At 38.4% G+C, this 15,748-nt stretch overlaps 1 protein-coding gene across 1 annotated transcript; it reads left to right on the forward strand.

The window, feature by feature from the left end:
• The first annotated feature begins 213 nt into the window (after window positions 1-213).
• Window positions 214-15,701, forward strand: vps37ba (VPS37B subunit of ESCRT-I a). Its single transcript, XM_084414756.1, has 4 exons — window positions 214-531; window positions 6,428-6,599; window positions 12,879-12,961; window positions 13,088-15,701. Exons 1-4 carry the CDS (start codon window positions 307-309, stop codon window positions 13,577-13,579), a joined length of 972 nt encoding a protein of 323 aa, XP_084270882.1. The 5' UTR covers window positions 214-306; the 3' UTR covers window positions 13,580-15,701.
• The last annotated feature ends 47 nt before the right edge of the window (window positions 15,702-15,748 follow it).

The raw sequence follows: 15,748 nt of genomic DNA on the forward strand, positions 1-15,748 counted from the left end.
AATAGTGCATCGTTTATAGTAGTCTATAGTATTAAATCATATTTTGAATTAGCTTTTATTTTTATATTTTCAGCTTTCATTTTAAAATTTTACTTTAAGTTTTAGTAACGTTATTATGTGCTTTTGTCATTATTATTAATTTTTTATATTTCTATTTAGCTTTAAAAAAAAATAATTTCAGCACTTCATAGATAGATAGAAAGAGAGACAGATAAAACTCATCTTGCACAGACGTAAAGACATATCAGAAACGTAATTATCATCTTCAAAAGTTTGTGCGCATCAAATTCTCGAGACCTTGCGGTGATGTCCCGGTTGACGTCACGCATCTCCTCTTGTCGTCTTCCGGCTGAAAATAACAGCTTTGCCCAGTCCCACCGCAGGAGACCGAGAGTTCGAAGTGTGAAAGACACCGCTGTGCCAGACATGGCTGGCTTTGAAAACAAGTTGAGTTCTTACACTTTAACTCAGTTAAACGAACTGCTCGAAGATGACGAGAAGCTCAGCAAATTTATCGACGACTCGGAAGAGGTAAGTTTATTTTTCTCGCGAAGTTACCACGGCGAGTTGATTTGTATCTGGAACAGCACCATTTTATACAGAGGTTCTGCATCGCAGGCCGTGTTTATTTCTATACTTTTAAATTCTTTGTTGTAGGATTACGACGTCTTTACACTAGGAACTAATTCAATTTGAACGTTTCTGCGCGTGATTTCAGTTTGGTTTGTTTTTGACGTCGCGGACTATGACAAAGTGTTTTATGATGTCATCCGTTAAACATTACATTTTCAATAAAACAAAGTGACCTTGTCACGGAAGCAGAAACGGTTCATCCTACCGTATATGATAATGCCCTCGAGTTAGGAACATACATTTCCTCTATACAGTCTCTGTTTTATTTTTATATCTCCCGTCAGTGATGAAAGTCCTTTTCTCGTGATCCTCTTATGCAATTTATTTCTGGGATTGGTCTTGTGTATTTCTGTTTTTATTTGTAGTAGCATTTCATTTTTTATTTTTATGGAAACGTCATCGCCTTTCTGATCATGGCATGTGTTTGTACTTACCAATTTTTATAATGCAAAGCCCTAGTTTGCTGTAATATTTACTGAAAGTAATAATATGAACATTAGTTTTTGGGTGTCATAAATTATATTTTTCCTATTATTTTTTGTTTATTTTTATGAAAATACCATTTAGTACTGTACAGTTCTGTAGTGCATGTTTTTTTTGTTTGTTTTGTTTTTATGTTTCCTATAGGCAAGGTGTATGACAAACTAAGTCCCTGGTGATTTTATGTATAAAGGAAAAGTCTGTGGCAATGTAGCATGTACATGTTACACGTGTCTACTCTTAATCTTTTGCCATACTCGTTGGATTTTTTAATCAGAGTTTCATGTCAATTATAATTGTTGATGCATAACCTTACATTTATTCACATCATACTAAGCACTGCCAATGCACACAGTATCAGTACCAAGTCTCTGACCCACTGTGTAAGTTCAAAGTTTGCTCACTTGTGTTTGCATTTTCTCAATTAAATGGTATTCTGGGCATGTTCACAGCTTTGAGTTGATTTGACCTTCCAGTTCATGGAAAGATATCAGCCTTGACTCAGTATGTGTCACAAGAGGATGTTTGATCTGGCAACACTGTAACTTGGTGCATTTATCTATTGCTTTTTAAATAAACATCTTTCTTAAAACTAGCCTAAGCATTTGTTAAAAAAAAAAAAAAAAAAAAAACCTTGGCTTTCACTTAACTGAGACAAATGGGTTAGTACTGGAATGGTGCTCCAGAAGCCAAATATAGTAACAATTCACATTATGTAGAACGTTATTATCTGCCACATGAATACAATGGCTGCGGATTAGTAAATGGGTCTACATGTCTTTTAGAAGGCTGTGTTAGTTTAATGTGATGAATTCCTACCCTTAGTCAGATTTGGAAAGGACTAGCATTATGGAATCAGTGAAGAGCAATAATTTGCATTTCACAAGCAAGGATTGGTGTGAGGACCAGAGAATTGGTTTCAGTATTAGGCCTATCTGTCACCATCTACTTAATGTTAACAGATGATTTGTGCTTTCTTTGATGTGTTAGACACTAACTGTATATTCGCACTTCGGAGTGCTATTTTGGGTATTTTATTTTTACCCCAATCATGTAATATGTAGGACATCCTGGCACAGGCTGTGTAAAATCTCAGAAGAACAAATGCTCTCTAACCTGCCAGCTGACATAGGCAGGTGTTTGAGAAACATGAAATCTGTCGCTTTTTCCTGTTATGCACTCTGACACATGATACCTAAACTGAAACTGCAGACGTGCACCTGTTGAAAAGGGAGGAGTCATGACAGGAAAATACTGTTAAATATTCCTAATGGCAGTCATAGTTTCTTTAGTCACCAGAGGTGGCATGGTGCAATAATTTTTTTTGTGAGTTTCTTGGAAATGTGCTGTCTTCTCTGTAGACTTTTTTTTGTATTGTGTAATTCTATGATGTGTACAGCTATCCTTTGCCACTGACCCCTCTTTGGGCCATAACGTTCTGTTGCAGTAGTAAGGACGTTGTGAACATCCGTTATACAAGGAGAGGCTTAAGGCGGAGTGACCTAAATATCAAAGGCCTGCTGATTCTAATCAATTTCTGCATAAATAATTTTAAGCCTCTTAACTGATTCTCAGTGGTGAATCTCTTTTATATGCATGCATACAATTTTTTTTAGGATTTGTCTGAAACAGTGGTTTTCAAGATTCTGACTATGAGTGAACTTCCCTAAAAGATTGCTGTGTAACTCCCTGAACGCCTTTGGGATGAATTGAATTATGAACCAGATCGATATACCGTTAGACACGATTAACCGTTAGAATTTTGTCAACCTGTAGAGATTTTGGACTATCGTCTCTATCGAAATTACATGCTCACGTGGCGTTGCTGTGCTGCACCATCACAAAAGCCTATTATTTTGATGTGTTTTTAAGCAAAACCGCAGCGAAAGAGAACTCATTTAGGTATGTGTGTGCTGTCTGAGAGACAGTTTCTGAGCTGTGTCTGAGGCCCTGTTTACACCTGGTATTAAATGGGTCATATAATGCCATTTTTGTACAAGCTAATGTGATTCTTTAGGGTCTAAATTAAAAGTTTGTAATACACTTTAATTAAAAATGTTCATTAGTATTGTAAGAAAACACTCATTTTACCTGGTCAAAATCAGCTCTGTTTTCAGCATGCCGTTTAAGTGCATGTGTCTTTAAATGATAACGAGCTTTGCTCACCCCGCCCCTCTGTTCTGTGCGTACAACCTTTGTAACACAATAACACAATAACCATAACGCGTTGTTTATTATAAACGTGGGATTATGAATTATATTGAGAACGTCGTACATAGAAAACATGCCGTAATGTACTCTGAGTGTAAACAGCCGCATTCATCGTGAAGCGTGCAAGCGGTTTGCAAAGATTAATATAAATATTAATATAAAGGTTAATAAAACGTTACACTCACTTCAGTTCTTCTGGAGGTGCAGCAGGAACACGAATAGTTGGTACCGATCCTTTTTTCAGGAGCAGCTTCTTAGCAAAACCAGCTTTATACTGACCCTCGTTTGTAAAGCAGTCTGGTGTGTGAAATGATCCGCGCAAACATGAAAGCATTGATGTTGATCGTGGGGAATATTCCCTTCGAAAAAAAACTCAGCCACTGCGTCTTCAGCGGTTCGGATTTAGGAACATCAAAATGACTGCTGTGTCCCTTATTACACCCAAGAACAGAACACCACAATCGCTTAAGGCGGGCATACACTGTGCGATTTCAGCAAGGTACCTACTCACACTGAACGAGTAGATCGCATGCGATGTAAAGCCAAAGCTCAGGATTTCTGTGCTCACACTATACGGTCCGAACGTCGAGCTGCGACTTCACTGCTCACACACTATAGGCTACGTGTGAAATATGCGCGAATCAGCGCAATAAACCTTCGTGCCGGGTTGCGCCTATAGACGATATTATTGTCAAAACAAGCATCAGCTATCAATATCAAGATGATTTAGCATTTCCAATTTATGTATTAAATTATTATTGTATAATATTATTATTATTATTATTATTATTATTATTAGGGAAGGCCTAGGCTACTTTTATTATTAAAGTGATAGGCTGTTAAATTGCCACGCAATAATTTCATAGCGCATCACCGCAAAACCAATGCGCTGTGAGGATAATAAAATATCACACAGAAGCTTACTCCTCCTCATTGAAAATTGTCTTAAACATTTAGGTCGATTACAATGAATTATAGGCATATAATTAATTATTAACCGTATATAATATGTCCGAACACAAACAGCTTTATTTCAAAAACATTGTTTAACAAATTAATAAAAGAGGCAAAGTGAGCAATTGGTTCATATCTCTGCTTCAACTGCACGATATAGTCACGAGGAGCGACCAAAATTTCTAACATGCCAGAAATTCATCCGACCATCCGATTGCCAGTCAGGAGAGGTTAATCGCCTCTCGTTTCCCCCTGTACACTGCACGAACACTGCACGACAAACGACGCACGACAAAGCTGAAAATCGGCCCGACCCGAAAAAGAGTCGCACGAGTCAGAATTCGGCTCAAAATCGGACGAAAATCGCAGTGTATGCCCGCCTTTAGACGCCATTCTGCTCTTAGACAGTGCTCCAGCATCAACAATGACTGCGCCGGTCCGCGCGGACTATGATTGACAGCTCGCTCACGAGTGAGGGCGGGTCTGTGTTGAAACGCTGCTGTCAATCAACAATCGTGGGAGGGGCGTCGATTTTGTGACGTCACAAAATCGAACGGCTTGATTTGAGATGGGGGGGGGGGGGAAACATATAAGAAGATAAAAAAAAAAACCACTGGATGGATTTTTATCATTTTACGATGGTTGTGTACAGGCACTGCCAACACACATTTCAGTGCAATCAACTTGTAAAAGTGCATGTACCATTATATGACCCCTTTAAGATGTGTTTTAGTAGACGAGGGAGGCTCATACCCCTTTACACCTGTTTATCTCTTTTGTCCATTTTTAACCACTCCTGTCCTGATTTCTTTGAGTGGAGGGTCTATGGGCGGGAAAATGTATGGACTTTTTCGTCTCTTTTACACGCAAGCTCTTTTACGCTTTGGGTCAGTGGGCCATATTTAGGCCTTTAAAGCAAAAATAACTATATTATACCGAATATAGTTTTATCGTGAAATAAAATTACTATTGTGATTTTGGTCATTTTGCCCACCCCTAGATCCCATTTGCAACCATCAGTGTCAGACTTCACTGATGCTCTTGTGTATTAGCCTAATAAGAGAAAATCCATGCATCCATGTTTCAACATCTACTGGGAAACATTCCTGAGAGTGGAAGCTTTAAAGGTCTCCTCCAACAGGTCTTATGTGCATCAAATGTCACAACACTTTTCACTTTCTCATAATATACGTTGCACATCACCTCATTTCTCAAAGACTCTAAAACGACTCGTCCGAAGATTCAGTCTCTAAACCCCTCCTTTCCATGACACACTGTAAAAAACAGTAACGATGGCATCCAATTTACCATATCAATTTGAGCGTGAGTTTTAAAAGTTAAGTAATGGATAGGTCATTGATTTAATCTTCATTTTCCACTGCCCCCCAGGCCCCACATACCATGTTATTTACACTTATCTTGAAATGTATCCTGACAGTTCACTCTGTCACCTGAAGCTGCAACATGATGCTGCGAGAGATTTATGAACAGTCAAGTGAAAATATTTTCTCTCGTTACAGACTACAATGCAACTGGTTTTTTGTTTGTTTGTTTTTTCAAAAGGCATGACACAGTACATTCTCTTTCAGTATTTCTTTCTGATTGTGTATTCATTTATACTACTGTTTAAAAGTTTGGGTTCAGTACAATGTTTTTGAAAGAAGTCTCTTATGTTCACTAAGGCTATTTAATTGATAAAAAAATTTTTTTTTAAAAACTTATTTATAATAAATGATGACAATTTAAAATAACTTATCTATTTAAATATATTTTAAAGTGTAATTTATTCCTGTAATGGCAAAGCTGAATTTTCAGCAGGCATTACCCTAGTCTTCAGTCAGTCACATCATTGTAATATGCTGATTTGGTGCTCAAGAAACATTACTTATTATCAATGTTGAAAACAGTTGCTGCTTAATACTTTTGTGTAAAAACAATATTTTCAGGATTCTTTGATTAATAGCATCAATAGCATTTATTTGAAATATTTTGTGTAACAATGTAAAAGTCTTTACTGTCAGTTTTGATGAATGGAATGTGTCCCTGCTTAATAAAATTGTACTGACCCCCAAACTTTTGAATGGTTGAGTGTTTCAATTTATATGTACTTGCCTTTTAATGAATTAATTTGTTTCTTGTGTGTTCTCAGATTAAAGGAATACAACAGAACAAGGAGATGACCCTGGCTAGTAACCGTCTTCTGGCTGAGCAGAACCTTAAACTCCAACCCATGCTTGACCATCAAAAGAATGAGCTTACCAGACGTTACCGGAGCTTACAGGAGCTGTTTGAGGCCTATCAGCTGCGCAACTCCACTCTAGGTAAAATACTGCGATTAAAACATAACTTCCTTTTGTCTCTCTTCATCTTTCTGCGTATTGTATGTCCCTCACAATTACACAGCTCGACTTTTACTTGCACGCCGTCTTGGTTTTTCATTTTATATTATATTGTGGTTAAAATGTCCCTTATGTGCCTAGGACTATTTTTACCATATGTAAATTTAAAAAGCGACGATGTAAATGTTTGAAGCGTCCCTCTGGGCTTTAACTCGTATTGTTGTTTTTGTGGCATGTGAACATATGAACTTAGTCATATTTTCCAGCTATAAGATACTCCTTGAAGGGCCTGTTTTTCAGGTTTTACATGTCATTTTCACCAACTCTTAGTCTCAGGCCATCACTTCCCACTATATTTCTCTTTCTCATGGAATAGGAAGGCAGAACTAAACGGTAGCAGATGACTGTCACAGCTGAGAAGGATCTGTGACTTTAAAGAGAACAGGGACTGGTTTTCAGTGTCCCTCCACACCCCTCTGCACGGTGTGTGCTGGTATCATGAATAAAACGCTGTCACTGATTACCCTTTGTGACGCAGCGGTTGCCTGGAAGCTGATTCCAAACAGCATACTAACACTCATTTCATTTTACCATCTGTACACTCAATGTCAGCTGGCTTGGGTTTTGAAATATAGTGTATACTGGAACTGAAGTATTGAAGTATGTTGGAACTTGCCTTGCCGTCTCCCACTTCCTTTACGGTAGCAACATTTTAGGTTTTACAGATTTAACTTAAATTTATAGTAAATAACTGTATTTCATTAACTGATAAAATGTTAATATACTAACCTTTATTTTGTACCTTCGTAATCACTGCTCTTTCTGAATGTCTGGGTTTTGAGTTTTGAAATATAGTGTATACTGGAACTGAAGTATTGAAGTATGTTGGAACTTGCCTTGCCGTCTCCCATTTCCTTTAAGCTAAAAAACTGGCAGCTGTGGTTGCCAGAAATTTACCATAAAAATACGGTAGCAACATTTTAGGTTTTACAGATTTTACTTAAATTTATAGTAAATAACTGTATTTCATTAACTGATAAAATGTTAATATACCAACCTTTATTTTGTACCTTCGCAATCACAGCTCTTACTGAATGTCTGTAAGAAATAAAGGTATGGATGCATGACAATTATCTTAAACTTAATGAATCAAAAACAGAACTGTTACTTGTTGGTATGTCGGCAGCTTTGCACAAACATAACTGTCTAAATCTGTTCACTGATTCTGAGTTATTGGCTCCAGCATCACAGGTGAGAAATCTACGTGTTCTCTTTGATTCACATTTGTCATTCGATGCCCATATCAAATTGGTTTCAAAATCTGCATTTTATCATCTAAAAAATATTGCCAGAATTCGATCTATATCCCTGCCAGATGCGGAAAGGCTTATCCATGCATTCATTACGTCGAGACTAGATTATTGTAATGCACTTTACTCAGGTCTCCCTGATAAGTATATTAAGAAATTATAGTATATTCAAAACTCGTCCGCTCGTGTATTGACACGCACAACTGTTCTGCAGCATATTTCCCCTGTTCTTTGTTTCTGAGGAATATTAGCCCATTCCTCATGAGCAATGGCCTCCAGTTTAGTAATATTTTGGGATTGGCATGCTGCAACTGCCGCCTTCAAATCCTGCCAGAGATTTTCTATGGGGTTCGGGTCAGTTGACTGTGATGGCCACTGTAGAATCTTCCAGGACTTCTTCTGCACCCAAGCCTTGGTGGGATTTGATTTTTGGGATCATTGTCCTGTTGGAAGCTTAAGCTTCCTCACTGATGACATGACGTTTTCTCCTAGGATTTCCTGATACTTCAATGAATCCATCTTGCCTTCCATTACATGCTGCAGGTTTCCAGTGCCAGAGGATGCAAAGCAGCCCCAGGGCATCACAAGCCACCACCATGCTTAACTGTAGACCGAGTGTTCTTTTCAGGATTTTCTTCATTCTTCTTCCTCCAGACATGCATAGGATCCACAGGGCCGAAAAGTTCCATATTGTTTCATCTCTCCACAGAACAGAATCCCAAAACTTCAATGGCTTATTTATATGATTTTGAGCAAGTTGGAGCTGACTTTTCTTGTGCTTTTGGGTCAGAAGTGGAGTTCTAGCATGCGTTTAGTACGCGCCTTACTGTGCAAGCTGAAACCTCAGTGCCTGTTGCCACCAAGTCTTGCCTGCAGGTCTTTTGGAGTCACTCGAGGGTTTTTTTTAACCTGCCTTCTCAGAAATCTGGTTACAGCCGTATATGGCTTCCTTTTTCTGCCCCATCCAGGTAGTGTAACCACTGTTCTTTTAACTTTGAACTTGCAAACTGTGCTTCCAACTGTGTTTCTAGGAACATTTAGTGCCTTCGCTATCTTTTTGTTTCCTGTTACTGGTTTGTTAAGGTCGATAATATCTTCTCTTAACTTTTTGGACCGTTGTTTTGACTTACCCATATTTCTAACATGCAGTCAAATGTGACACTCAACAAAACTAGCCAGTTCCGGTTATATATTTTTACCTTGAAATAAACATTACTCGTACAGTGAAATAAGATTGTGATCAAATTTCCCACCCTAAATAACGCAGTAACAGTTAAAAATAGCTAGGTAAAAGCATGCTCTACTTGACGCTATGAATCATCCGTAGTTCAAGCCAGGGTTGCCAAGTCCACAGTTTTCCCTACACCAGACATTATTTGTAGCACACCACCCATCCAATAATCTCTTTGCGCTTTGTTTCGTTCTCATAAGAAACAAAGTCTCAGCCTTTAATTTCTGTCCATTTTATCACAACATGCAAACAATATATGGCATTTTGACGCTCATAAATGTGAAGTGTCAGATCGCTGCAGCGCCTTAGTTAACCGGCAGTGCAGAGCGTGAGTCTTTTCTTCCACTTTAATACAAGTTATAGCATGAAAAAACATGCAAGAACATCAAAAGGTATGCTGAAAGACACAGTTCGACTTACTGAAATGTCTCGTAATTGTTCAATCAGTGCAGTGGGGAAAATATTTGAAGTGCTTACACTTTTGGATGCAAAATGTGTTATCAAAATATTTAAAAATAAGGTTAGATTTATTGCGCTCCCATTCTAATCTGCCAAATTTTTCCGCTTTTTGACACGTATGTGCGTGCTGGGACTCATTGAAGTCTGCAAAGTTAAATGTATTATGGAGTATGATTAGCGCATCTGACAGTAGGGCAAGCCATGTAGTTTTATGATTTAGTTTGAAGCACTTAATATAAAGCAGATGTTCACAACATCAAAGTATATCGATATAATTTGTCCCATCCTTGGAGGGAAACTCTTAGAAGAAGTTCAGCATGTGCAGTGTTAAAACAACTCGGTACATTCATTCATTCGGTACACATACGTACTGAACTGAAAGATGCGTAGTGCGTACCAAAAATAGATAACAGACAAATATCTGTACCCTACACACATAATAGATAGAGACAAACTTGTATATTAAATGTAATCAAACGGCAAAAAAAAAAAAAGTTTTATTTAAATAAAAACAATTTTTTTTTTTTTTTTTTTTTTGAGATGTGGTTGAGCCTTGTGGTGTAGCAGCATTGAATTTCAGATTGAGAGTAGTTTTCCACTGTGAAACCCCTCACTTTTCACTTCCATCCACATTAGAAGTTTGCCCCCCTTGAGGTCCAGCTCTTTTTTGTTATTTTGGCATAGAGGAAATAAACATGGTGTACTGTCATCTGTGTACAGATGAAGAGAAAGATGGTGGCTTTGGTGAAATGTAGGTTACCCACTTTCCCAGGCTGGGGTGGTTGGTTATGCCCCAGATAAGGATTGGCAGCAGCAGCAGTGCCCGTGCATCTGGACAGGGTTGACGGCAGGCTGGCCAGTCAGCCGTTCCCTTGACCCAGATAAACAAAATCCCTAGTTATCAGGCTAAATTGTGTGGTGAGGTTCCTGTGTGTACATTAACTCGCTGCCACCACCATTCCAAAACCACACCATGACAACGGAGCAGCTATGTGGGGTGTTTCAGCGTGACAGCCTATTCTGATTCTGCGGTGGTGCTCTGGAGTAACAGTGTGGCTTTGTGCCCTGAGCAATGTCAGAAAAAGGGGTTGGAGAGGGGAAGTCGAATGCTTACACAAACACGGACACACACACAGACAGTATTTTCTGTCTTTCTTTGTTCTTTCACACACTTGCACAGAGCACAAAGTAAGTTGAATGGGCTAGCTGTAGACTAATAGCAGTCTCATGATCTGCAGGATGTTTGGAATGAAATAAAACATTGCATTGTGGGATACAGTATTTCACACAGTATGCTTTGTTGTATAATGTTTATTTAGGCAAATGCAATAGGCCATTTAGGTATTTTAAGCATGCCAAAACATTTGCATATTGTGCCCATGTTATGTCTGTTGTAGAATGGTAGTATGCTACTCATAGCCAGATGCACTTTTAGCATGTGCACGTCACCAAAGTCTGACTGAGAAGTTGAAGAGAACCACTAAACTGACGAGAACATCCTGTCTAAACATCCTACGTAAGAACGGTTTTCTTCTGGGCAGAGTTTATTTGCTCTACAATTTATGTTTAAAATGGTAAGTAAAGCAAAAGTAATAAAGTGGGTCTTTGTTACCTTCATGTCTCTAAATCATCCAAAACATCAGGGCCTGTTTCATCCAGTGCTTAATGTGATCAAAACTATATCCCACATTAATAGAACATTAGTGTCTGTGTTAGTGTATTAAACACAAGCCTCTATTTTAAAGGCTCTACCCTCCCTTGCTTTCTGCTCCATTTTCATCTGCCTCATACAAGGTCTGAACATTTTTAGGTTGTTTACTGTTGGTTTCTGTTTGTTGTTGAAGCATGTACTCTGAATCATACGGCTGATAAGTCTGTGCCAGCTTGATTCTGTTATATATAGCAGTAGATATTTCTGTTTTTGAGCTGATCTGAGTTCAGTTTTGATTAGCAGTGTATAGGTCAATCATCAGTATCAGCTGATCGTTTAAGAACAAGCAGTGTGTTAATTAGATTGTCATTCAAGAGAGGACAGAAAAAGGCATTTGCCTTATTGATTAGAATGGGAGAATTATTTTTTTTATTTTTTATTCTTGTCTTGTTTAGTGGCAGGAAAACAAAAAACACCAATATTTCGGTGTCTGCAATTGTGAGCTTTATTGATAAACAGTAAACGACAGCCTACAGTGTTTCATTTTATATGACTTGTAAAGAAACCGCATTACTGGGCAGGGTCCAGTTAGTAGTTCGGTTGTAATGTGGTGAACATGGCAAGAGCAGCCTGTTGAGTGGTTGGAAAACATGTAGAATTATGGATGGTTTTTTTAATTTTAGCATGAACTACAACACACAATGACACTTTTGTAAGTTGCACCTGCCAGGAAAATACATGTAAATAGATGTAAATCAGTGAAGGGAGGTGGACTGATAGTCAAACGTGTGCTATAGGTAGTAAATCACAAGCTATCAAAGTGTTGCTTGTGATGTCTGACAGCCTTGATTTATGATCGAATCAAAGCTTATATTGATGTATTTGTTCTGCAAATGTATTTAATTAGTATTATTATAAGTTTTGTGATTTAAATGGTGTAAAATTTATTTTCCTCTTTGTTTTGAGCTATGTCTAACTGTTAAGTATAGAAGAACATTACACAATTCTCTCTTGATGATGATTAATGAATGGCTGTTATGTAAAAAGTTATGTAATTTAAGCAAATAATAGGCCTACTTTAAATTTAGTTTCTGACGCAAGCGTCTGTTGACCTCTGAGAATTGCTGATAGAATTGCTCATTGAGTTGTACAGTGAAATCTGATGCTGCGGCTCCTGAGCTAAAAGGTGAAACACACCCTGTTGATGCCTCGGCTAATTTACTTAAGGCACGCACACAAAGTCTTCAGATTTATCTAGCAGCCTTTGCTGTTACACAACGACTAAAGCCAAAAGGTGCCTCTTTCCCTCAAAACAGATCTTACATGTCCCTAACATGTTTAATACCTTTTCAGGTTAAAACAATTTTCCTAAATTCCCTTGCTTTATCACTTTTAATATCATATAATATCTTGCTTACATTTACAATGATGCTTTTGGCACACACTTTTATCCAAAGTGATTTACATTGTATTTTGGGGGATTTGGGTAATTGAACCCATGTCATTGCCAGCACACTCCTCTACTACTTGAGCTACAGGAAGGCAGTTTTTAATTGTAATCATTTTTCAGACCTCTTAATAACACATTTTTCTTTGCTGTCCCCTCACAGACCACATATCTGGAAACATGCCTTTGGACACATTGCTTGCACTCCTACAAGCAGAAGGGGCCAAAATCGAGGAAGAAACTGAGGTACCTCACTCACCTTATCTTACTCATTAAACTTACTCTTTAAAGTTGCACGATATCTGCTAGGGATTGTTCGACATCTGATGGACTCATTAGACGATGATCATTGCTATTTTCTCTTCAAATCAGAACATGGCCGATTCGTTCCTCGATGGTGCAGCCCCCCTGGACACATTCATTGATGAGTATCAGAGTAAGAGGAAGCTGGCACACCTGCGGAGAGTCAAGATAGAGAAGCTCCAAGAAATGGTGCTGAAAGGACACCACATGGCTCCGACTACACCTCAGCCCTCTCGCTCTCAGGACCTTCCCTCCTGGCCAGCTGTTCTCCACAGAGAGGTCAATGGTTCCCCTATGCCGTTGCCCCGCCGAGCTCCTCCTCTCCCCCCTGTTAAAGTCACTCAAACTCCTGCTGTCCAGCCCGCCACAGCCGTCTCCTACTCTCCTACCTCTCCGTTCTCTCCCACTACTCCATACCCCCCTATTCCCCCCAGAGTTGGAAACACACCACTCATTCTTAACCAGGGATACCCCAGCATGTACATGCAGCAATACCCCCCACCCGTGCCCCAGAGACCCCCTCCACGCATGGCCCCCCAGCCAGGCTTCATCATGCAGTGAGCGTGGGACATTACAGTCTGTGGATGAGAAACAAAGTACACACTGGACATTCATTCAAGCCGTTTGTTGGTCCTTCAAGCTGCATGTTATAAAATATTGTGCGCCAAGATGGGAGTCTTGTCATGTGTAAAATGAACAAGACTTTTCTGCAATCAATGCGGCATCTGCAACAGGATCTTCAATTTGCACTTTAGACTACTTTTGTATTTGATTAGTCATGGCTGGTTATGGAGTCGTTCTGTTCCCGTTCCTCCCTCTTCAGCAGCGTTAGATCAAGTAAAGATATTTTACGTGAGCCTCAGGTGCTCCCATACATGATAAAGACCTCAAAGTTCAAGAACAGGGCTTCAGTTAGGCCAGCTTGACAGATATGAAGAGCCAAGGTTTGATGTGTTAGATTCTGTTTGCGTTGTCAAGATCATGCTAATATGTCAGTTCAACCACTCGCCTGAAAAAGCTGCTTTAACAAAAAGGTAATGCCTATGCAAACAGACTAACACCGGACTGTGCTGATTTTATTTGGTGAAAGAATCAAAAAAATTTTTTTGTTCTCCAGGTTTTCTCAGACCTGCAGCCAAAGATGTTATTTGTTTTTCAGTGGATCTAGTTTTGGGCTGGTAGCAGTAAAACATTGTGATTTAATAGAGGTTTTGGGTTAAATGTGGGTGAAAATTTGGTACTAATGTTTTGGATAATATTGGGTGATCAGAGCTACTGCTTCAATGCAGAGAGGACCAAAATGCCTTATGCGTCTCAGATACGAGCAAATTCATGCTGATGTAGGGAGCTTGTCGGCTAGAATTTGGAAAAAGTGAGAGTGTCATGGGGAAAAAAAAAATGCTCAAATGAGTTATTTTTTAATCATGTAAGTGTGAACATTTCTGAAGCATATTTGCTTGTACTGTCATTACCCTGCATACTTAAACTGATGCTCTATGCATAATTTACAGTTTTAATGTTTATATCGGACACCATAATCCTTCTTGTTTATTTTTGCCATCTGGTGAAAAGATGTTCAGTGGAGATGTGCTTCCTCTTCCATAAACCCCTCATATTAAGTGATATTTAATGTTTAACTAATATAGCTACATTTATTTTAACTTTTTTTATTTTATTTTTTTTGCTTTTTTTCCCCCCCCTCGTAACTTTACTGGTAAAATTGGACTTGCCTATGTCATCAGGTCTGTTACAAATATATTTTCTGTCCAAAATATGTAGTATTCCCTTAGTCCATACCTTTTGTTTTCACCCTGGACCTGTTTTCGGTAGTATGTTGTGGTTTTTCCGGTATGTTCATGTCTCAAATAGTCACTTTGTGCCTATGATGGGTAAGATGAGGACTTGTTCACTGTGGTGAGGAGTGCTTTTTGCTACATATTCCTCTTTGCCTTCTCGTTCTATAGCAAATTACTTAATACCCAGAATACACCTTTTTTTAATATATGTATATAAATATATGCTGTTTACACAGGTACATCCTTACAAGTGTCCTTTACATAAATATCTAATTTATATGTTTTACGTATAGAGCCATAATTACGTTGCCATGATAGAAACAGGAAGAGGAAAACATTTTTGTGTGAAGTCCTCTCTTTAATCACCGGTGCTGCTACATTAATTTAATGAGCTGAACCCAGATGATGTTAGTACGCAGGCTCTGTTTGAATTAAATCACTCCGTGTTTGTCAGACTGGGGTTGGGTATCTGCTTTATTATCTTGATGCTGATGAGCACCAGTTCGAGAGGTGGAATTAAATGGGTTCCTCGTGAATCAGGCTGCGTTATGTCTAGACATTGACTAAATATCTGTGAAAACAATGATGTACAATGACAGGCTTGCCAAGCATCTGGAAAAAACAGTTTCCACCCTTGAAAATTGTTTTTGTTTGTTTGTATATATAGATATGGTCTTGCTTTGTCTTAGAAATAATGATAATGATTGCTTGGTTTGCAAAAGGTAACTTGGCTGTATGCTTTTGCTGGCAATATAAAATAGTGTTTTTTTTACTTTCCTAATGTAAATTTCGCAGACTATTCTGTGTTAGGTATTGTCTATTGAAAGAGGTAGACATTGGAAATGGAACTGACATATATTTTAAAGATAATAAATGGTATCCCATCACTTTTCTGTGAGTTTAACCTTTTCATGTTTTTTTTTTTTTTTCAGGA

The sequence above is a fragment of the Rutilus rutilus genome (assembly GCF_951802725.1).
Source record: "Rutilus rutilus genome assembly, chromosome: 7".
Lineage (NCBI taxonomy): Eukaryota > Metazoa > Chordata > Actinopteri > Cypriniformes > Leuciscidae > Rutilus > Rutilus rutilus.

Bases quoted from the DNA above. Each gene is read 5' to 3' on its own strand.
- vps37ba (XM_084414756.1), top strand. From the start codon at position 307: ATGTCCCGGTTGACGTCACGCATCTCCTCTTGTCGTCTTCCGGCTGAA. The intron at 6,600-12,878 runs GTAAAATACTGC...GTCCCCTCACAG, and splicing joins GCTGCGCAACTCCACTCTAG to ACCACATATCTGGAAACATG. The intron at 12,962-13,087 runs GTACCTCACTCA...TCTTCAAATCAG, and splicing joins AAATCGAGGAAGAAACTGAG to AACATGGCCGATTCGTTCCT.